General features: G+C 36.5%; 1 protein-coding gene across 7 annotated transcripts; it reads right to left on the bottom strand.

Moving 5' to 3' along the window:
* Positions 1-1,013: 1,013 nt before the first annotated feature.
* Positions 1,014-23,499, bottom strand: dtna (dystrobrevin, alpha). 7 transcript variants are annotated; one of them, XM_041992970.1, is made up of 24 exons: positions 23,298-23,499; positions 18,067-18,134; positions 17,223-17,303; positions 16,924-17,137; positions 16,542-16,627; positions 15,957-16,111; positions 15,758-15,863; positions 15,092-15,258; positions 14,749-14,873; positions 13,016-13,024; positions 12,569-12,652; positions 12,290-12,358; positions 8,644-8,739; positions 7,761-7,842; positions 7,359-7,453; positions 6,597-6,710; positions 6,386-6,482; positions 5,288-5,311; positions 4,822-4,981; positions 4,608-4,697; positions 3,879-3,978; positions 3,535-3,652; positions 3,372-3,410; positions 1,014-2,238 (listed from the first exon to the last, which is right to left on the bottom strand). In XM_041992970.1, the coding sequence occupies exons 2-23, from the start codon at positions 18,131-18,133 to the stop codon at positions 3,393-3,395; spliced, it is 2,157 nt and encodes a 718-aa protein (XP_041848904.1). In that variant the 5' UTR covers position 18,134; positions 23,298-23,499; the 3' UTR covers positions 1,014-2,238; positions 3,372-3,392. The 7 variants fall into 7 exon arrangements, with proteins under 7 accessions (XP_041848904.1, XP_041848905.1, XP_041848907.1 ...); XM_041992971.1 differs by lacking the exon at positions 23,298-23,499 and adding an exon at positions 22,389-22,467; XM_041992973.1 differs by lacking the exon at positions 12,290-12,358.
* Between the last annotated feature and the right edge of the window lie 566 nt (positions 23,500-24,065).

Here is a 24,065-nt window from a genome sequence, read left to right as displayed (position 1 = left end):
TAATTGGTTCCGTCGTCACATGTGTGACGGAATTATCCTATCGTGTCTTGATGCGTTGATCATTCACATTATCACACAGATTTGCGCTGAGGCTCCATGTCACTTTAGCTCCAGAAAAATAAACAAACAAACAAATAAGAAAATGAACCTAAGGTTTGACAAACGCTAAAGCCATTTGAAATGACACAAATAGAATTTACAAAATAAAAATGAAGTTATTATTCAATCAAGCAAAATCTACTCATAAGGCTTTTTCCAGCTTCTCATTTTTTTCAAATATAGTAATATTTTGTTAAGCTGTTGCTCTGAACGTTTATTGGATAATATTAACAACAACAACAACAACAACAACAACAACAATAATAATAATAATAAGGATTAAAAAAAAGGATAACATTGCTGTTTTCTTCAACTTTATTATGTGTGATTATAACCTTGAGTTTCATTTACTGTAATTTCAGTTTTTTGGAAGAATTAGAAAAAAATGTTTGGTTTTTATGTTCAGTCACTGCTACAGTTACACTCCAAGTCAAGTGAGCAGTGACTCACTTGATAATGGACATACTTAGCAAAATTCATCACTGTTTTAGCTGCTCAACAATTATTTGGATAAAGTTTAAAAAATACAGACCATATTCTAAAAAAAAGTAGCCATTTTAATGCAGGCTTGTGATGGATGTTGTGAATGTAGGTTTAAGAAAACACTGTTTAAATGGACTGCATTAAAGCCTTTAAAATGCCTTAATTCCAACAACTGATGCTTTCATTATTGTCTAAGTTTAAAAAAAAATCTCCTTAGTATGCACATGGCTATGAGGTTCAGTGTCGGATGGCTGCTTTTATGTTACCACAGCTTGAGGATCTTGGTGATGAATTATAGACACTAGGTTGAGGGCAGTCAACAGTGCATTTATGACAGATAATAAATGTGCACTGCCAGATCGAGACAATTGAAGTGTGCTGTTATGGAATAGAAAAAGAAAGAGAATGAAGTTCATAGACAAAAATTGCGATATTGTGTCAACACTTTATTATGCATCACCACCATGCAAAATCACTACTTTGAAAAAAAAAAAAGAAAAAAAAAAACCCAGAAATCAAACTAGATATATTTCACATATTTATGATTTAGATTGGCTTGCCACTTACCAAAATAACTGGGTAAAATTTTGTTCACACCCACACAAAGCATCAAGAATATGCATGTGATGGTGTGCAAATGACAAAGATTTGTGTAAAACTGAAACCATCCTAAATGATCTATGACTGAACCTTAATTCATACACCATTGACAGTAAACAGTTTCTTCAATGCCCTTGCCAGTGTAAACCTTTGAATCTGACATTGTGGATGTCTCTGTGTTGCTTTTTTACCCATTAATTTCAACCCCCCCTCCAGACAATAGAACTAGTCATTTATATCTAAAACTTTCTAAACACATTTGCTCTCCAAGCATCATTTTCAAAGAATTTAACCTGGCTGAAGACACCCAGCATTGTTGCAGGTGTGTTTTGCTGTAAGCTACATGCTGCATTGACAGGTAGAATGAACTGCAATAAGAGGTCATCCAGTCAGCTAAGGCAGTGTGCATTATTATTACTAACATATACATTTAAATAAAAGCAATTAATTGGCCTGTTCTCAAAAAAACAAACAATAACAAAAAAAAACTTCACAGAACAAAAAGCAGATCAAAAATAAAAAAAAAGCAACTTAACATCAGCAGTAAGAAATATATGAAAAATATATGAAATAATGCTAAATTTGTTTACGTATCCTGGCCAGAGTAACATGTACAAAACCTTTTAAATGTTCTCATTTTATAGCATCAGCATTACTGTAACACCAGGTTTATCATGATAAATTACATGACGATAAACACTTAAATCCTTATTCACTTTGTTCACAACCTCAAGACTTTGAAAGAAGAGGGTCCACCCCCTGTGCTAACAGTGTATATGCTAGACAACTCATATAAAAAGAATAAAAATGAAGAAATAATTACCCCAAATTATGTGTTTTGTATGGCACCTGTGGTATAATAGACAGCTCAGTAATTAATCTCTTTACACCAGCTCACAGTATTACCTTTAATATGTGCTTGGTTAAAAAATATATCTTTACATAAATGTATTCTATGGTTGGATTTAGCGAAAATCAAATTCTCCACGTCTTCAGTGCAGTTTACTGTAGCCTTTTCCAGTGTCTTCTACTATTGTTGCTTTTCATGTAGTTTACCTGGAAAAAATATAAATTGTGTTACAAATATCAGGTAATAATAATATATATATATATATATGAAAACACATAATTGTTTTGATAAACCCATTTTTATTTAAATTTTTGGAGAATCCCAGTGATAACTTTTAATATGAAATAAAAGATACTTTATTTATCCCAAAGGGGAATTTCAAAATGTTATATGTAAATATCATACATAAACTGAATAACAGTTTTAAATGGCTGTGGGCTTGTGATGAGCACACACTTGCTGCAGTAGTTACAACAAAGTATAAGATGATAAATGGTAAGTTGGTGTTGTATTACATGTCATTAGAAAGCCCAAGTAATTGATTAATTAGATAAATATATCAAAATGAGATTGTGGATCCAGTGGCGATCCTACATCTCCACAATCTTAGACCTAACTCCATCCTCCAGGATAACAACACTCCCCTACAGAGCCAGCATCATCACAGAGTACCTTTCAGAATCTGGCAGTGGAGAGGATGGAATGACCTGCTGTGAGACCAGATTTCAACCCAAATGAACACTTGTGGGATCAGCTAGAGCACGCTGTATGTGCCAGAGTGACCAACACAACCATGCTGGTTGACCTTCAATAGCTCTCGGCTGAGGGATGGGATGCCATCCTACAGCAAAATGTGACCATGCTGGTGACCAGCATGAGGTGCAGGTGCCAATCTATTGTAGTTACGTATTGCTCTTCCACACGGTACTGAGGTCCCTGACAGTGTAAAATGAATAAAGTGTAACAATGCTCAAATTGTGTTGGTTGTTCCTTAATATTGTGGGAGACTGCAATAATCCAATTCACCAAGAAACTAAAAATAAGAGTGAATACCAACAAAGGAATATTGCAGGGGATTTTGGCACATTTTTCAGGCTGTATTACTCACTCCACAGAAGAATGATCCTTACAAGTTATACCACATTGTAAAGGTGACTAACCAGACTTTTAAACAATGTATAATACAATACAGATTGGTATTATTAAAGAGAAGAAATTCTATAATGCTTATCAAACTAGCACACACAGACACACAATATGTCATTACTATGAATGATGAATAGCATAGAAGTTGACAAAAACCAGTTACATCAACAAGTGACAGCTGCTGTGAACTTACCAGTCACGTGGACATCCACAGTCACTGCTGCAGGGTCACCTGTACAATAGCATGAAAACCAAAGCAAAAATACAGCAGTTAGAACACAAGTTATTTCATTGTTCACAGAACAATTAATACCAACCGTATCCTTCTATTGTGGTTTTAGAAAGTTGTAACTCACCATACAAGTTTTGTCTGTCTCCTGCCTGTGCTTCACCAGCTCCTCAAGCTTGAGTTCATCCTCTAGCTGCTTCTCCAGGTTGTTCTCAAAGCCTTCCTCCTCTGAAGCACTAGCAGGCCTGATACAAAACAAACAGTTTAAAAAAATTCAAGCATCAAACAGTCTCTTTGAGTTGCTAAAAGCAGCTTTACACTTCCAACACTAAGCTGCTCCTTGTGAATTAATGCATCAATAGTACCTATGTTATAATGTATCCAACATCTGTAATAATGTATGAGTCACAGGGAGCATTTTTTACATTGATTGCAATATGTCTTCTGCCAGCATACATATCTGATGAGTACCTTGCTTTATAAGTGAAGAAATTATCTGAAGAGGTTGTGGCAAATAGGTCACAACGTCCAAAGTCTGCGTCCACAAGGCTGTCAGTCTCGCTTCCACCCTCTGTGGAAAAAGACAATGTCAAAACAGTTTGGACTGATGCATGAGCAATGTGTACAAAGTGTATTTATGAAGAGAAAATGTGTGATAAGAACATGGAAACCTCATATTTTTGAGACTATGTGTATCCCCATTGTTAGAGCAATTAACAGCAATTGACAAAGAAAGTGGTGAAGAGGAAATGTAAAGAAAGATAAAAAAAAATGGTATGGTATGATAGCGATTATTATTTAGTTATTTTTATATATTGTTTCCTATAAAAATTTTATTTAATTAGTGGTGTTGTTCATTGCCTTGTCAGTTTAGATTTGTATAATATAATTTAGATGTGTGGGTTTTTATATGCAAATGGTTTAGAAGGGAAGTAGTCACATGTATATATAGCAAAAATGAAGAAATTTAAAAATACTTTATTAATCCCAAGAGGAAATTGTAAAATGGTAAGTAGAAGTCAGGATTGTACCACAATAATCAAAGTTTATAAAAGAGATCTATGCAGCTCAACTTGGTCTGATATAAAGAATACATATGTACTTTTCTGCCTTGTGTGTCCTCGCAGGTTTAATCACAAATTTACTCAAAGCTTTATGCAATTGGCCCCTAATATTTAGAAATTCAGTCAGAATTTTTACCTGAATTGAGTTCTTTAACCAGCGATGACATAGTGTTGGTGATGGAGTCAGCAGCAATGAGTAGGTCATTTCTCAAATTTCTCCTTGGACCTTGACAAACACATAAACAATAAATAAATAAATATGAATAAAATCAAAACATATGAAGATAAATAAATTAAAAAATTATTATAAACAGCTTCCAGCAAGCAAAAAAAAAGTGCCACAGTATTACCCTGAGCGAAGGCCTCCTGAACGTCCCCTCCCACACCCATCAATGAGTCCTGAGGTGTGTGAGTCGGAGTGGTGCCAGCAGAGTCCGAGTGGATCGGTGTTGGGATCGGCCGGCCAATGGTGTGGCTGGGGGAAGATCGTGGAGAGCCGGGACCCTGAGTCTGAAGAACAAGCAGGCCCTTTTAATGTTAACTGTGTCGCTGTGCAGAGACAAGAATGTGGTTTAATGGCAAAACTGCAAGATGAAAATTTGTATTTATGCAAACACCAAAAACATTGCAACAAACGTGTCACTATTTTTATTAGTCTTATGGATTACGGTTTACATACAAGCTGATTTGAGTTTTGTGAGATAAAAATAATTTAGCAATTTACAGATACACCACATGCTATTAAAGTGCATTTCCCTCCAGAGAATAAAAGCAGTTTTTGCAGACATGCATCCAGGTCCCAATTTTCACACTTACAGCTTGTTTCTGTTCTTCTTTCAGCTGAAAAACAATATTTTACAGCTCATAAAATAACAACCACATTTTAAAGATAATCCAATCAGTATTCCCACAAAGACGAGGCAAGCATGTGGCTTCCTCATGCAAGTTTAATGGATTAGCATTGATCCTTTTTAAGCTAATTAGATTGATATCCTCGCCACTTAAGCTAGTACGGTGAGCTGTTTACATGGGCTTTGAGGAACTCACACCCCCTTGTTGGAGGAAAAGCATTGCAGATATTCAGGCCAAATGTTATCCTTACTAAAAGGTGTAAGACATGTCTCAATATGCTGCTCTCACATATTTTTATATCACGCTTTGAACTCCTGTATAGCAATATGAACATTGCATAACAGCCAATTAGTGATATTCAGTTAATAATAGGCAAGAATTGATTTTTGTCATAATTGTTGTTGTTAAAGAAAATGCAAAAAAAAAAAAAAAAAAAAAAAAAATAGCAGAACTGGTGCTTGTTGCAGCTTTAAAATCGATAGAGTATAACAGAATGAACACAAAACAACCACAAAATAACGACTTGTGTTCTGATACAAAAAAGATATATTACAATAACAGAGATGGCTGCAAACACTAGAGTGAAACTAACCAACAGACCATTGTTATAAAATGAAAACACATGCAGGCCATTAATTTCTTGTCTGTCACAATAAATAAGTGACTGTATCTGTGAAAATAAAAAGCATGCCATTTGATGGGGATTTTGCATAATTGCTCTTGTTTCAGCATTGCAAAGTGTAGTGTTTGCTTTGTTGCACAGCTGGGAAAACTTGTAGTACAAGTAAAATCTATTATCTGGCCATACTGCTCAATACCTGCACTGAATATATTCATAAAAAAAAACCTAAGCTATACTGCACATGCCCATATGCAAACATCCAAACTGCAGTAGAACGGATTCTATTCTTGCACCATCTTGAAACAAAAATGAAGATGTAATTGCTCCAAACAGGAAACAAAATGTTTGTTCCTTTAGCGATCACGAAGACATGTAAACTGTATGTTGTATTAGAGCAGAGTGCCCTGTGCTCAGGCAGATGAAAGGCACATCTGTAGTACCTTGAGAAGCATCATTAGCTGCTCCAGCTGCACCATGAGTTCCCTGCGACTCTCCTGCAGAGTAGACATTCTTTGTTCAAGCTCATCTTTGCGTTGCCTAAAACAACAGAGCAGATGCCCACACATATTGTTTATGTTCATATTATCTTCAGCACCCTCAGCAGAACTATCTCTCTTAATTCTACTGGTGAATCAAAGAAGCTGAAGCTACCTGAGAAGTCGTAGCTCAGCTAGCAGGGTTGGGTTCTGCTGACCCTTGTCAGGTGGTGGCTGGGATGCCTCCTCATGCTGAAGGCGCAGCCGCTGAATTTCCTGTAGGATTTCCCTGTGATGAGCACAAATGTGAAAAAACCACATCACATCGTGAATTTTGCCACAGTGCTCCATTCATTAAAACAACCTCACAGACAATAAGTGTTTACATCTGTTAGAAAAGTTATGTAATTTTAACACTAGGGGGCAGCAGAAACATGCTGTAAACATTGAATTATCTTGGTTACTGGCATTGCCTCTCTAAATCTTAAAATCATAACTGTAGCTACTTTAAAACCAACTGGTTATTTTACTTTAAATTACACTTTGAATTAGCTTTGCTTTAATTCTTTCATATTCATTATTCAATTTATAGTTTGAATTCTAACTGATTAAAATGAATTTTTAATTGATTTTGTCTTATCTTATTATTGCTAAATAATATTTGTAAAGGTCTTTGAATTTGTCACTTCACATGACATGTGCCTTATAAATAGGGCTGATTTTATTGTACATGACCCTCCCTTCATTGGCTTATATTTTATGTGCATAACGTGACCATTTGAAGAACCATATTATCAGTTGGCCCATAAACTATAATCACTATAGCAGTTTCTTCTGATGACTGCTTTCTGAGACCTGTCTCATGATTCTTTTTATTGTAATGGTGGATTTTGACAGAAACAAACTGAATGGGCTCACAAAGGTGGTCATCGCTAACCTGTTCTTGCTCTCCAGCTCAGCAATGAGCTGCCTTTGCTGTTTGTTGGCATCCAGAGAGCAGGGGAAGTCTGTGGGGACCCTCTGGTGTTGAGCCTGTAGATGAAACCAAGCCGAAGAGTCACATGAACTGGCTTTACCTCTGGGTGATGTCATCCACTAGATTGTCGCATATCTCACAAGAGGCAACAAAGCAGTTAAGTCTCCAGCCATCCATCAAGATCCGATGGGAGCATGAACTGCCATACAACTCTGCTTAAAAATGATTACCACCTTGACAGTAAAAGTGGAGTAGCATATGTTAAATCCTTTTCTCATCAAAAGACAGGTTTCTGGCCCTGGAGGACAGTGAAAGATGCCCTGAAATCTATGTGCAATAAATGTCTCATATTGTATATCTCACCGCAGCATCAGCAGCCAGTCTAGCAGCATAGCGGGCGATGAGACTGTGCTCCTCGTCTTGATGGTTACTGCTCTCCAACAAACTGATCAAGGGGAAAACAGGCAAGCACATGGAGAATATGAAAAGGAGATAGCAAAAAATGTCTGATTAGTTTGTTAGGACACCACAACGTTCACAGCAGAAACCCATTAAATGATGCTAAGCTATTTGAAATCACAAAAGGATTAATGAATTTCTGGGACGTGAAAGTGGTGATGAAAAGATGAATTGCTCTGTGTTTTTAAATCCAACCTGTTCACCAGCACAGAATAAAAACGTAGGTCTGTAAATTCATGAAAAAATACAGGAGATAAATTCACAAAAAAAGATATGATGTTGGGGGGGGAATCAACATTGAATCACACAAACATCACACTGTATATATATATATATATATATATATATATATATATATATATATATATATATATATATATATATATATATATATATAATTTCAGCTTGAACATCAGCATTACAGAGAATTGACATGTACAGGATAAAACATGCCAAACTAATTTTTCAGTAAATCTGCCATAATCATTTGAAGATATACTAAACTAAATAAATCTGTCACCCTGTATTTTTAAAAATACTTTTATTCAATAATTATAATACAAATATAATAACTTTTAAATTCTAATACTACTGAATGAAAATAGTGAGTTGACAGAACTGTCAAAAGTCATAGTAACTAGCCTGTATACTAGTGGACAGCATGCAGTGTTAGGGCTGTAACACACTCAGAAGTAGTCAAGGTTAGGGTTCAAGCCATGAGGTGGCGGTTCAGCAGAGAACATTTTTTCCTCTGGTGTTAGGCAAACACAGCAGCACACCAACTAACCATGTTTTGGGGTTGTTTTGGAGCAGATTCACATAGAGACCAATGAGAACATGTTCGTCAGCAAGTCTATCAGCAACATCGAGGTTGTACTTCAACCTGAAACAATGTAGGGTTTCACAAAACATAAAACATTACATTACACAGGTAGACAACAGAGGGACATGGGATAGAGGGGACGAGGAACTGAGGGAGAAAAGGAAAAAACAAAAGAGAAGAAGAGGAGTGGCTGAGAAGCAGCTATTCATGGGTGACTAGAGAGAAACAAGGCCATATTATGTTTGGGAGAGACACCACTGATAAAAGCCAGGAGCATGATTGAAGACAAGCCCAGCAAAAAAGACTATAAGCTTCACTGTTTATGTGTTGCAGTCATCCCTCAGTCTCTGTTCTATAATTAAACTACAGAAAGTCATTATGTATAATTCAATCAATCAATGCTAAAGCATGCACAGTCCTTTCTGATGTAGCTCCAACAATAATATGAGCCCTACACCTGCTTCATGAGCAAATACAGAAACCATGTGAGCTGCCATTATGAAGAATTACAACACAGGATGACAGAAGATTAATTTAGAATGAAAAAAAAAAAAAAACGTCTTATGAACCCAGTTTCCATTTTATCATCAAATATATTTTTGGGGGTTAGTGTAAACATTCAGTATAAAGCCAGTAGTATATATGAAGCTGAAAATTATGGCTAAAGCATGTGCTAATAACAAGCTAATAATCTTTAGCAAAGCTGATATCTAACCATGAGGCCTGCCTAATATGATTAGATTACTGCTAGCAGCGTGGAATTTTGGCTAGTGATGAATTTTCATGAAAACTATCATTTTAAAAGTCTCATACTTGGAATCTTTCTTTCTGGATGGAAAATCATTTAACAATCATAATACTAAATTTAGGGGAAATATAACTCTGTAAACTATGTTTTAAAGGAGTCTTGACAGAAATTAAAATAATCAAGTTATCACTTGACTAAACAAAGGACATGAAAAAGTTCCTGAACACACTGCTTTTGGGTGAAAAAAAAAAACCCACACCTACAGAAGAAGAAGAAGAAGAAGATAATTATTTAATATGGAATAACAAGGACATTCTGTACAAAAGAAAATCTCTCTTTCTAGAAGACTGGTTTGGTAATAATATTGTTCTGGTAGATCAGCTCTTCGACTCCAGCGGTCTGTTATTTTCATATGAAGATTTCTCATTAGAATATAATATAGAAGTCACTCCAGGAGATTATGCCAAAGTGTTTGGTGCGATACCCTCTGGAGTTTGCATGCTATTCAGATGTCAACCAAGAGTTCATACTCAGCATCTGTCCTTGTTTTCTCCATTACACACTCCCATTGGTAGTATATGTTTTTCTGGGAATTCTAAGAATAACAATAGATCTATCAGATCCTTATTCCTGACAAACATGACTACATTACCAAGTGCAATTTCCTTTTGGAACCGTTTTATGGATGACATATCGTGGAGAGAAACCTGGCGGCTACCAAATCAATACCTAATTACTAACAAAGTAAAAGAAATTTCTTTTAAACTTATTCATAGAATCTATCCAGCTAAAAAATATCTCAAAGAGAAATTTAAATTAGACATTGATGTGAACTGTGGTTTTTGTAAGATGCTTCCAGAATCTGTTATACATTTGTTCTGGTATTGCCCTATTGTTCAGTCATTCTGGCAGAATCTGTGTATTTTTGTTGAAGAAAATATTGTTGAGAGTTTTGTACTTTTTTGGAAAGACATACTATTTGGAATTCAAAATGTCCAAAAACATGTGAATGCTATGCACAGATATATTATCAACCTTATTTTATTATGGGCAAAGTTTCATATCCACAAATGCAGGTATACACGAAGGCAACCTTCTTTTCTTGCATTTATTCAGGATTTTAGGCAGTACATTTATTTAATTAGACTCTAAGAATCCAAAAGCTATTAAAACCTTTTCAGCCTTTGACAAGATAAACTGTTTTAATCAGGATTTTTCCCCCTAACTATTTCTCTTCCACCCCCTAGCGTTTCATAAAAAAAAAAAAAAAAAAAAAATTATATTTGAGTTTATATTGTTGAATGTATTTGTACTACTGCTGTGTCAAGGACATATTTCCATTGTCTTGAATATTTTATATACTGAAAATATTCTTTCAATAAAGTTTTTTTTGATTAAAAAAAAAGAAGAAGAAGAAGAAGAAGAAGAAGAAGAAGAAGAAGAAGAAGAAGAAGAAGAAGAAGAAGAAGAAGAAGAAGAAGAAGAAGAAGAAGAAGAAGAAGAAGAAGAAGAAGAAGAAGAAGATTTTCTTGTATTTCTAAAAGGACAAAAACAATTTTCTGAAAGTTATTACATGTATTTTTTTTGTAGTTACATTTATTATATCACTTTAAATAAATTGTCCTAATGAGTGACTGGTGGGCGTGCTTTTATTTTGGAAATGTTATCATGTTACTAATTCTGATAGTTTCAAACTCAAATGAAGACATGTATAACATGGACGGCTAGCATAGCAGAACACACTATTAGCTCAAGCAGCAACCTCTAAGACAGAGAATATACTTACTTTTTAACCCCACTTTTGCACAAACAACCACCTCTATAAGTGTAATGGTTCACATAGCTACTTGTTTGTGTGTTTGCTTTTACCAAAGGATCCCACAAGAGGGCACATAAAAGAACTCATGCTTTTGTTAATTTGTGAGGATGTGCGAACAACCTTTCAAACAAATACAAAATACACAATGCAGCCATGATACTCACACATACATATAATTAAAACAAGTATATTGGTAATTAAATGTCAAAACTGCATTTTAATGGTAATTTGAATGGCTGGTTACAAGGGGAATCAATTCCAGTAGACCCTAATGTTGAAATATCCAACTTCATTCCAAAAATAAACACTTTTACACTGTCACCAAAAAGCTTATATATATATTTTTTGATTAAGGAATTATAATTGTGTATAATCTTGAGTTACTGTTGTGCACATCTCCTCAAAGCCCTGTACTATATATATATAAATCAGCTTGTAAAAACAGGCCTGCAATGTAAAATATTCTGACATGTATGTAAAGAATAATCTAAGGAACACCACTCACTCATCGCATTGAATGTGTGGTTTTCTATAAGGCTGCCATGAAAGGGAGTACTGTTCCCCAAAGAAACAGTCTCAAGTGCAGGTGCAAAGGAACTGAAAGGCTTTTCATTAGAGAAATCAACCTTTATCCTATAGACCTTTATCCTTTATCTCCCAAATTATAACTTTAATAACAACTGAAAACTAGTTATTCCCATTTCATTCAATAGTGTATCACTCCACAAACATTGTTAACAATGTGCCTGGGAGTTTACTGCTGACTCTTGAACACTGCAGACACTAACTGTAACATTCAGTGACACATACTTCAGGAGCTGTGAGTTAGTGTTTCCCATTTTGTGTGAATAAAAACTTGTTAAAGACACTCCAAGGTAATGGCAATTAGTCCTCATGAAACAACCTCTATAAGAAAACAGATTTGTTATTACTTTTCTGAGGACAATAAGCACTCTGGTCCATGCCCAGTGATTACTATCTATATTAGTTCACATGCATTTGTAGTAGAAAGACATTCTTATGTGAACACCTGTGCCACTTACCCTTTCCCTTTCAACAGATGTGGAGCAGCCCCAGTCAGGGGCTTTCTTTGCCCAACATCATTATTCTCGCTGTAAGGCAAGCCATTTAGACTCAGCTCAAAAAGCCATAAAAATGATTATCCACAAATGTTCGCACACACCAACACACACACTGAGGCTAAAGAGAAGAAAATAAAAGCCAGTGTGGGTCACAGGGTGCAGGGCCTTTAGGGAATATGGCAAACTGAAAAGATCTATTGTAAAATCCAGGGCATCCATTGTTAGGATGGCTGTACTCACTTTTTGGTGGAGTAAGGGTTCCCTGATGTAGGCATGGAGTGGGAGAGTGAGTAGTCATTGGTGAGATTCACAGGTCTTGGTGGCCTGAATGGAAAAAACATGTTATCTTTAATCCAAATTGACTGGGCAGCTTCATGCATTATAGAGTCAATGCATGTGTATCTTTCTTTTATATATCAGTCTTTCTGTTGTGTGGATTTCCCTCAGCTATATAATTAGATTTTCCAATTCAGAAGATGATACATGTATCAGATTATAAAAACAAATATAATTAGTTATGTATCACGTATGAAAACACGGTAGACTAAATGAATGATTAGACAAATCAATAAACAGCAGGTGCTAAGACAGAAGTTCACAACAGTGACTGTACATGACAACATATGACTGATTTTGTTTTTAAAAAGTATTCAAATCTACAGAAAAATGTTAAATAATCAAACTTACCACGTGTCTCTATATTGATGAAAGTAAAGAACAAGGAAAGGAATACTTTATTACAGTCTGTTCAGCAGTACAAAACAACACATTTACAGCAGAAAAGGGTAAGTCAAACACATTTTTAAAATAATTTCATAAAAATGTTTCCCTGTCTAGGAAAAAGTTCAAATAAATTAAGTAGATATTGCCTTACAGCAGATATACTGTTCTAGTACTGAAAACTCAAGTTCCTGGTGTAGTTTATGCTCGCTAGCTAACTGGAACAAACACAAAGCAGCAACCAAATTTTTAGCTTCTCCTCAACTGAATAATAAACTAATAATAAATCTTTAGTTAAAGAGTCTCACAAAAGAAACATTTGATCTGAGTCAAACTGGTCAATTTCATCAAAGACAGGGCTTGTTTATACTTAAATAACTGCTGCTAACACCACAGCTCATGTCTGTGGGGGGACTAAGCAAGATGTAGGCTAAGCTGTGCAACACACAAACTAAGAAATTCCTTACTCTTGGAATTTCTCATTAACACTTTGATCCTATCACATTTGTAGAGAACATTTTTTTTACTAACTATATGGTTAATAAAGATTATTTTAAGTAAAACTGACTGAGCCATCTTTACTAGTTGGATTACATATAGCATTTTAAAAAAGTGAGTATATAAAATGTCTTTTATCATTTTGATAAATTTTATTTCTATCTTATTCTTGTCTTAATCATTCATTTAAAACAGTGATTATTGCTATTATCACCATAAAGAAAATGGGAAAAAAATGCAAAGACACATTTAGCCATTATTTCTTACTTAATTTGGCAATTAAAGTGTTGAAAAAAGGCCAGTAGTTCCCAACATGGGTTTCAAAACCCCTGAAGGGGTTCCCCAAAAGAGCACAGGGGGTCCATGAGGCTTTGAACATTCATAGCCATTGTGATTTATGAATTTGTGATTTTTAAAGGCTATATGTTGCTAATTTAACATTGGCTTTATTAAAGGACATCACTCAGCCAGAATACATTATTTGTGGTGAAAATGATGATGGTCAGTGAGGCCGCTGCCCAGTCAAACTAGCTTTGACTGAGGACAGGCCTCAGAAGCCACTAGGCAGACATTAAACAAAAATTAAGATTCATTTATTAAGATGAAAATAAGAAACTGAGAAAAAGCCTGGGCAACCACTAATGTTGGTTCAGGAGTTATGGAAGAGGGAAGGTCCATGTGTTGTCAAATTTGACCATGACACAATCAGACGCACACTCCAGGTAAGCAACAATCCAAAATGCTTAACTTTATGAGTCTTTACATACAGTATTATTTATCAAAATGTTTCTATATAAAATGTTATATAAATATTAATAATATGTCTTCAATTTAAGTGATTTAGTCTACTTAAAGGTTGTTAAACTACATGGAATATAAAAAGATGAAGTTTGTAATGAATTGTAAACAAACAAACAAATAAATAAATAAAAGCGTTTTGTAATTGTTTTGCTATTTAACACAAAACAATAGGCAAATCAAGGAAGACTTAGCAGCACTGTTGCAAATTACCACCATTACCAAGGCTATTATTAAACCCTATTGATCAGTTGACCCAGGAGATTTATTGGAATCGCTTTAGACTTTGAGGTAGCTACATCAGCTGAGAGAGAAAATCTGAAGTCGAAGACAACTCCCTGACTGCACTACAGCTTTCGCAGTTTCATTATTGTCAGGGAAAAAAAGATGGAAGATGAACTTACACAATATGAGCTAGATTGAGAGGTTTATCTTGAATTTCAGGAAATATGGGGTGAAGAGGCTCTCTGCTAGATGCACAGCTCAGTGACTTACTGAGGACATGGGATAACTTCTTAGCAGGGGATTTCTAGGGGGAAACACAAAGGTGACAAGTCAATTGTAAGGACACTAATGTCTTGTAAAAACACATGACACCAAATAGTAATACTGTCACCTGCATAGAACATTCAGTATCCTTACATGGTGGATGAAGCAGAACAAAAATAACCACATTGACTGGTCCAATGCAGACACACCTCCTTTAGCCTGCACCTCCCCATCCTTCCTCCCCTCTCCTTTCCTTACCCATGACGTATACTCCTTCATTTGGTGCTGGTTGCTATGGGAACCGCTGGCATGCCCCCTCCAGAAGCAGTCCTGACAGAGCTGGTAATTATGACATTGCTGGCAGCGGTAGCGGAAGCCCATCATACTCTCAGTATGGCAGTAGGAGCACTCGACTGGGTGAAAGACTGCAGGGAGGAGAGGAGGGACCAGGCACACACACACATACAAAGACACACACATACATACATTTACAAACACACAAACACAAACAGATGTGACCTTAAAAACAGATATTTTGCACATTGCAGAGAGGAGAGGATTAATTAACGTTCATTTAAGGACAGATGCACATATTAAGAGTGCTTTGAAGACAACACTTCTCAGTTTCAGCAAAAACACACAAAGGAGTTTAGCATGAGATGTATTTGTGTGTGCACACGTTAGAGCTCCTTTTTCTCAAATGGAGGTTGTTTGTGATGATGACTGCATCGCAGATACGCACAAACATGCACACTCATAATGTGTAAGGTCCCTGCAGTTCATCTTCACCACTGGTGTTTGTGTGCATGTGTTTCATGGTGTGCATGTCTGCTTGACTAATTGTGTGATTATGATGCAAAGCTGAACTTTACATCCTCCCAGGCCCACAAGCTTTCCCGTTAAATATTCTGTGTGGTCTCTTACCATTCTCCACATTGGCAAGCCGATGCATGAGCGGTAACCACACCAAACACTGAGGGGGCGGGTCTGACATCAACGTATCGAGGAATGTGTTGAGGGAGATTTTTTTCTATTGTGGTTTGGTACAGAGGAAAGTGAGATTCATGCACAACAGTGCTAAAACAATCACTGATATTATGCACAGTGGTTAATGAGCCATCACCTGCTGTGCAAAGCATGCTCGTACAGCTTGTTCGGTGTAGCCAAAGGAAGGTCCCTCAAAAACCGCCATAGGTAATTTTAAAACTTCCCGCAGAAACTGGTCAAACTGTGAGTGTACCATTATTCCAGCAGAATCTGACATCTGGGAAAAGATATCTGCAAACCAATGAAAGGAGACGAAACACAAATTAATCAAACTAATTGTCAGTTCCCACCACAGTTGGTTAATTACAAAATTACACAACACAATTATCCCACTTGTTTATAAAAACAAATCCAAATAAAGCAGCTATGATGATCAGTTTTAGCAACACACCAGCCTTCTTCTTTTGCCCGTACAAGCTGCTACTTCCACAGATTTTGAACATTATGTAATAAACCATATCCTTGATGTAATGAATAATGACTTTTCTTAGCCGTGAGGAGCAACTGCAATGGTGCTTTGTCAAAAAAACAAAACAACAACAATGCACTAAGAAGACAGAAAGGGAGAAGAAGAAGAAGAAGAAGAAGAAGAAGAAGAAGAAGAAGAAGAAGAAGAAGAAGACGAAGAAGAAGAAGAAGAAAGGTTTGTTGTCTTTCTTACATCGTAATTTATCCAGAATTTTTCCCCCACAGATGGTTGCAAGGGCCATCTTCACAACAAAGATGGATATCTTGCCGTGACCCTCCCTAAAATTAAAAATACACAAACCACCAAAATTTATTAAATGTTTTAGTAAAAGGAAAATTTGAATAAAAATGACTCCGCTTTAAGAGCTCAGTTTTTACTTTAACTAAATAAAAACTAAACAAAAACAACCTTCACTGTAAACTCACATGCTGTGACATTATTGAGGTGAATAGCCTATTTTCCTTTCTTTTTGGCTGACACTATATTCACATTTCACGCTTCATTAACTCACGTCAAAACCTGCAACATAAAAGTACACCAGCAGCCACTAACTGTCATGTGACACGTTACTTACGGGTCATATGCTGCCAGCAGGAAGTTGAGCAGCAGGCTGATAGACTGCTCCACATTGATCTGGTGGGTGGTGGGCATGCGCTTGTTCAGCTGGTAAAAGATAGTGGACAGTACCACTTCTAGACGAGCTACAGAGAGCTCAGCATTGAGGTCCATGGTGTTGAGGCCATTTTCCCGGAAAGCCTCAATGACGTTCCAAATATCAACCAAATGCACTAGAAACAGAGAGAATATGAGAACTTTAATGAGGGACAATCATAAATGCACGGTGTGGATGAATGTTGGCTGTATTAGACTCACAGTTGCATTTCTTCTGCACAAATCTGAGTTTGCAGGCTGTTCTGTATGTTGACAATCGTATGGAATCCAAATCTTGAGCCCCTGAGAAAAATTTACTCATTAATTAACTCTGGAAAGGTGAGCTGACAGGAAATCTAACGCTCCAAAGTGCTTAAGAACAGATGTAACCTGTGTGTGTGTCTGTGTGTGTGTTTGTGTATCCCTTTTCAGAGCAGAAACATTGGCATGCGTATACCTTTCAAGCTTGATGGAACCAGAGCTCACTGTTTTCAAGTCACATGATATTTGACAATGAAAACTGAGTTTGAGCTCTCAGATAGTTTTCATTACATGTTTTTTATTTGTGTTTTTTGTATTTTATGTTTTTCTTTCATTTAATTAAATTTATTTTCTATTGCAAATATAATGCATTCTCAAAATCTGTGTTGGATTATTGCAGAATATGTACTCTAACCTAGCCATAACTTAGAATTTCAATGTGGCCTGGTTATATCCCACCTCTCACCAAGTATTAGACAGGTTCAACAGATGTAAAGCAAATAGATGAAACTACAATAAAAACAAGCTGTATCAAACTTTGATTGTGATAAGAGGACATAAAATATACATTTTGTTATAATGATTTGTATTTAAAAAATGTGTATGTGCCCTCTTCACACTGTGTGAAAAACGCAGCCCTGCGTGTGTCAGTATTAAAATCAATCAGTTTGACATCAGTGGAGATACTTGATCTTCATGATATTTGCTTTACATGAAACTTTTAAAGAAGAATTTGTCATTTTTATGGGCAGTGAGTAAAACTGGCCAGCATACATCACGCAGAGCTGTGGCCCTGAGTACTTACTCATCTCGACATACAGTTGCCTTCTATCTGCCATGTTGTCACCCCTCTGCCCGCAGTCTTCAATCATTCTGATCAAGAGAAAATAATGTCAGAGCCTGTGAGCCTCAGCATTGGCATTGTTCAGTCGTTGTTTATAAATTAACTCCTAAACTAAAATGGACTCTCAGAGGTATCACAAGGTTCTGTTTATGACTCATCTCTCTTATACTCACCATTTGGTTCATGTAGTTCAAGTACTTAAATTATCCATTTCAAACCATGCTACTGTAAGCATATGTATCATTTCATTAAAACTCATTATCAGTGGAAATACAAATTCCCAGTCTCTCAGCACATCTGAAATTAATAATTATTATGGAGGCATTTTTTCAATAAAACATTTTAAAAATAAATTAACAGACTAAATCGCAAGAAGAAGCCTGGTTTTACATTTATAGACAGAATAGACCAAAGTAGTTTCTCAACTCTTGCCATCTACTAGTAGATTTCATCTGCTCTAGCCACATAGAAAATTAAAATATCGTTGGCCCTATGAGTCAAATTAAAGTTATGCTTTGCAAGGACTTTTTCAGGCTTGTCTTTAACAGCTATATTTATCTGATGGAACACATGCATGATCCTGTAGTGAGACTCATGCGAAAGCTGCATTGCCCAAGGTAAATTCAGCCAATGATCCAGGAGACCGATAATTAAAAATGTTCTTCTACTGCAGAGTAGATCCAGTTATTCTGAATTTCACAAATATTTTTCTATACTCTGGCAGCATCCAGGCTCCTATTACTGGCATATGACACAGAGTATTTTGTGCATTTATGACTGCTAACAAATGAATGTTATTAGTTGATTATATACACTTTGGATTTGGAAACTATTTCACCTATAGACAATATGAAAGATGGATACAGCCACTGTGACATCACTTATTAATTCATGGAGAATTTCTGAGGCCTGGAGTTTGCCATTTTCTCCCAGTTATCTTTGTTTGTGGAGGCAGAAATAAACATATTTAGGCAAGAAAGTGGAACACCTGAGGGCATTATGCACACCCATCAGGTACCAAGCTGTTAATCTCCAGGCAACAACTCCCGAATGGGAACTCTATAATGCATGAAGCTGCAATTTACCAAATGAGCATCATGCTTTATTGAAGAAGACTTGAGATTTGTGGTTGAATATATGAAGTAGCTCTGATAATGTAATAGTTTTCTTTACTGACACACATGTTCTTAAAATTAAATATTTTAATCTTAATGTGAAGACATCTGAATATTAATAATAATAATAATAATAATAATAATAATAATAATAATAATAATAATAGTAATAATAATAATAATAATAGGTAAGATTGGCTTATACAGAAGTCTTAATGTTAAACACACCAAACACAAGTGAAGAAACCTGTCTGTGCCTCTGGCTGAGGGATAGGAGCAAGTGTAATTGCTCCCTCCCTTATGAATGAGGTTATTTCTTCCTCCAACACTATCATCCATACAATTTTGTGAGGATTGGTCCAAAGACAGTTAAAAGATTGAATTTTAAAATTAAATGTAGATCTTTCTCCTGTCTCATCATGTCTAACAATGGTGGTGAGGACTGTAGAGTTGCATCTATTCTGAGGGGTGAACCCTCTGTGGAGGACAACTGGTGCTAGGAAAGCAAAAGTATCCACCCACCTCATCCCTCTTGCTGCAGTGAAAGAGGCATAAGTGGGCTTGTGAGGACTCCTCTGCAGCCAGGTGGCCACTTTCTACTCTCAATCTCAGTCCAATCTAACAGAAGGTTATAAGATGGATATACTGACTCACTTCTCTAGTCTATTGTGTTTGCTTTGTAATCAAGGCTTCCTTTTCTACAGTTTTCTTCACTTCACTCTGTGCATGCAGGTCGCGCACGCCACTTACCTGCAAAAAACTGTGTTTTATAGTGTGTAATCTGTTTGCGTTATGTTTAAAAAATATCCAAGCGCATATGTAGATCACTTAGATTGATTAAATGACTATGTATTTCTCTGCAAAAAAACAAACAAAACAAAAACAAAAAGAAACTAGCAATATGTGCGTAAATCAATTATGTGTACGTGACTATAGCACATGCACACATCACATTGTCAATTCTGAAAAAATATGTAAATTCTACCATGAACTCATTAAGAAAATGTTTACTGAAGTGGTTCTTTTTTTTATAGAACCCCCCCTTATTGGCTTCACTTTTCAGACCCAGAGGCTATATCCATCTTAATTATATAGCTAACACTGTAAACTTCCACATTACTTTGTCATAGCCTTGTGTTTGTTTGTTTTTTTTTGTTTGTGAAGATCATAAAAATGGCAGCCAAGCTAAAAAAACACTATCAATGAACACATCATCATAATATACGTATCTTGGCAATAACAGGCTGGAGTTTCTGAAGCTTAGACTTTTACTAGAGAGGGGCTAAAAGGGGCCCACAACTTATTCTACCCCAGTGCCCTACTACAAATTATCCAGCCCCCCCACTACTCACATACTGACCTCACTTTTCAGAGTATTTTAAGGAAAACTGAAACCTGAATCAATCACACCACACTGGTTATCAGAAATGTTTAAGAAAAACTTAAGTTAGACAATGACAAGACTTTAAAAGGGGCAGAGCTGCAGAAAGAATGCTCACACCATGCCTCACTGCACACTGTCCGAGGCAATATAATACACCTAGTCATGTGGTTTGTTGCCATGGCAGCAAAGATCTCAGCCGCTCCATTCTAAAAAAAAAAAAAAAAAAAAAAAAAAACACCTCCCACTGCATATAAGCCAAGTTTGTTGAGAAAAGTTTTTTCACTAGTAAATATCTTTTATGAGATAATGCTGGATGGGCTGATAGTTGAGAGCTTAGTTGCACTTCTTGGGCGAGTGGCTCGAAAACACTTTTCTGCAAGACGACCATTCAAGCATGCTATTTTAAATTACTCTGACAGTAATAGGTAGACCTAAATATTATGCTGCAAAGACCCACAGTGCAGAAATAGGAACTCGTCTGGTGTTAAAACGAAACAAGAGCACATTCTTTCTGTTGCATTTCAATGATTGTTGCCAGTACAGGGGCCAGTACAGTTCTGGGGCCCTAGGAACCTTTGAAACCCTGTATAAAAGAAAAGAGATTAAGCTAATAAGTTAATCAAGAATTACAGAACCAAGTGCAGTGTTTCAGTAAATGACTGCACATCACAGAAGTTCAGACATACAGCAGAAAAACATGAAGGATCTAATTAATAAATACAACATTCACAGAAGAGTGAAAACCATCTGCTTTTTTATGGTTTGCAGCAGCACAAATTATAAATGGGCATCTCATCAGTTATAAAGCAATGATGAATGCTGCCACAAGAATAAATAGCAATGTCAGGCCACTGCAGACAGTCCATAGTCCAATGTCATCTTGAAAGTAATAAATATGCTGGCCCATTTATCACTCACACAGTAAATGAATGTAAAAGTGTACAAATATACACAGTTCTACAGACTAAAACTGATATCCTCTCCCGCATCACAAGCAAGCGCATCTCGAGTGCCAGCTATGTGACCTTCTGCCATCTGTTTCCAGTGATGAAAACAACTGAGATAGATACAATCTATTGGAAGAGCAGATATTATAACTGCACAGCCAATACAACTTGTACGTCTATGAAGGGAAAAGATAATCAGTGTACCTTTCATAAAGCCCCATGGTCATGTTGCTTTCCCTTGCCCAAGCTTAGTTATTACAAAGCTGAGTTGTTCATTGTGAAACAGCTGTCTATAGCACAACCTTTCAGACAAGCATGCATTACAACAAAATCTGGCTATGTGGATGCCCCTTTACTGAAGATATCTGAAATTAGAAGCTGTAAACCAGGATACAGTGTGTGCTGCCTCTATCTTTAACTACAAATGAGAAGGCCCCACATTCTTGAACAGCTTTTCTGGCTCTCTTGTTGCAGACCCCAAACCTCTTTCCTGGCATCTACCCAGCAAACATTGCTCTTTTTCTATGGCACTGTCACTCCCAGTATTAGAAAATAACTGCCCTTAAAAGAGCAAATCGTTTCATGCCATCATGAATACAGAGGAACTTGCTGCCAATGGTTTTCACAGGAATGACTCATGGTATCTTTAAATGCTGCACAGCGTTTGTGTGGGACAAAAACAAGGTCAAACAACAACAACAAAAAAAGCCTTTTTAGTCAAGTATTTACATTTCGATTCTATTTCTGTAGCAGCTCACTAAAACATAGAGGACAGTGCTGTTACTTTATGTCCTCCTCAATGAACTTAAAACAACATAACCAAACACAAGCACTTACTTGAGTTACAATCCAATCTTCCTGGCTAGCTCGAGACAGTTCGTCGCAGCTGTTACCACTGATTGGTCAGAGTTATTTTTACATCACAAGACTGTAAACTACACTGGCATCCAAATCCTGTCCCCTGACAGGAATAATGAAGACTTACAGTTAATTAGCTGCTGTGCTTTGGTGCTGTAGTAGAGGCTACGGTGATAGTGAAAGAAGTTTTCTCTGCCTGCCTGGTACCAGCCAGTGATGTCTGCTAGAGGGCTCTCGCCCTGCTGTCATTTGCTGATGATCACCATGGATTCAGCTGCAAATAGGCAAAAACTTCAGGACCCTGAAAGCAGCTACAAATTTATGGTTGCAGTGCTGTGGTTTAGTTTAAGGAACTGTCATTGAGTTTCTGGCTTAAACAAAGAGGAGCGAACTGTGAGAAGTCACAAAAATAGCAGAAACTCAAGATGTGGAGGATATACAATACTGTATCTTTGCTTGTCCAACTATGTGAAAGGATAGCCTACATACTCATTTACATACGTACATATATACATACATACATACATACATACATACATATATATATATATATATGAAATGGTTAAAATTCACAACATCAATGCAGGGCGTAAGGAGCAGGACTGCGGGAACACGGCAACAGGCACCTGCAACATACACTGCTCATGCATCACCTGTCACGCTAGAGACACCTATTGGGACATGTGACAAAGATCTCTCTGTTACAGAAACATGCACCTGCATTAACGACCAAGTCTTTACGCGTTTATCCCAACAAATAACCGTTTTATACCAAAACAACTTGACAAACTCATTTCACCCGAAGTGACAAAGTAGGTTAAGGTCGCTCTACTGCTGCCTGCCTGCGAGCCTCCAGCGGCTGCAGCAGCGCACTTGCACAAGACTTACCAGAATTTATTTCGAGGCATGTCATTAAACATCACTGTATTCCAACCAGCAATCCGTCGTGTCCTGCGGTGCAGTTAGGGTTTCTTTGGTGTAGGGTGCTGCATCACCGCACGAAGCGGTCGCTCTTGCGCCGCTCTCCAGCAAAGCTTGTGTTGTGGAAATTTACGTGCAGCTCACTGGCTGAGAAGAACAAGGCAGCGGCTGCATCCAATATGTGACCTCCGCGATGACGTAATGCGGAATCTCTTCACATGCGCCAGTGTGACTGCACTGTTTGAAAGTTTGATGAAATAATAATAATAATAATAATAAAATAAATAGAATAACTTGTTAAAATAAACATACTGCAAATAGTCATATGTGTGTATATAACGTATGTGGTTTTGGATGACATCATTAGGATAACTACGACATACTGATGATGACAATCATCAAATTATCTAATTTTCATTTAACATATTGCATATTTATTGTAGAAGTGTTTAGGAATATTGATAGGAACAGTTCTCAGTCACTCAAATCCGTCGATAATAAAAAGCTTTTTAGACATTTGTAATTATATTGCAGAAGGTTTGCAGCTTTGACTAAAATCAATAGTTTTCCTTTTAATCTCACGTAGCTTATACATGAGGGTTGACTAAAGATGCACAACATTTAGGCGTAATTGTGAGCTCCAGAAAGATGCATTTGGCTACTCTAAAATGTATTACCGAATTGTTCTATGGTAGTTTCTCTAAACAAAATGTAAAACTAATGAAAGGGTGAAAA

The sequence above is a fragment of the Melanotaenia boesemani genome, chromosome 8 (genome assembly GCF_017639745.1).
Source record: "Melanotaenia boesemani isolate fMelBoe1 chromosome 8, fMelBoe1.pri, whole genome shotgun sequence".
In the NCBI taxonomy this organism is placed as follows: Eukaryota; Metazoa; Chordata; class Actinopteri; order Atheriniformes; family Melanotaeniidae; genus Melanotaenia; species Melanotaenia boesemani.
The sequence above is the reverse complement of the archived record's forward strand: the minus strand, read 5'-3'. Positions and strand labels throughout refer to the sequence as shown.

Coding starts and splice junctions, on each gene's coding strand:
- dtna (XM_041992970.1), bottom strand. CDS start 18,133: ATGATTGAAGACTGCGGGCAGAGGGGTGACAACATGGCAGATAGAAGG. Junction 7,454..7,760: donor GACTGGCTGCTGATGCTGCG/GTGAGATATACA, acceptor TTTCATCTACAG/GCTCAACACCAGAGGGTCCC. Junction 4,698..4,821: donor TCAGGAGGCCTTCGCTCAGG/GTAATACTGTGG, acceptor GTGTTTGTCAAG/GTCCAAGGAGAAATTTGAGA.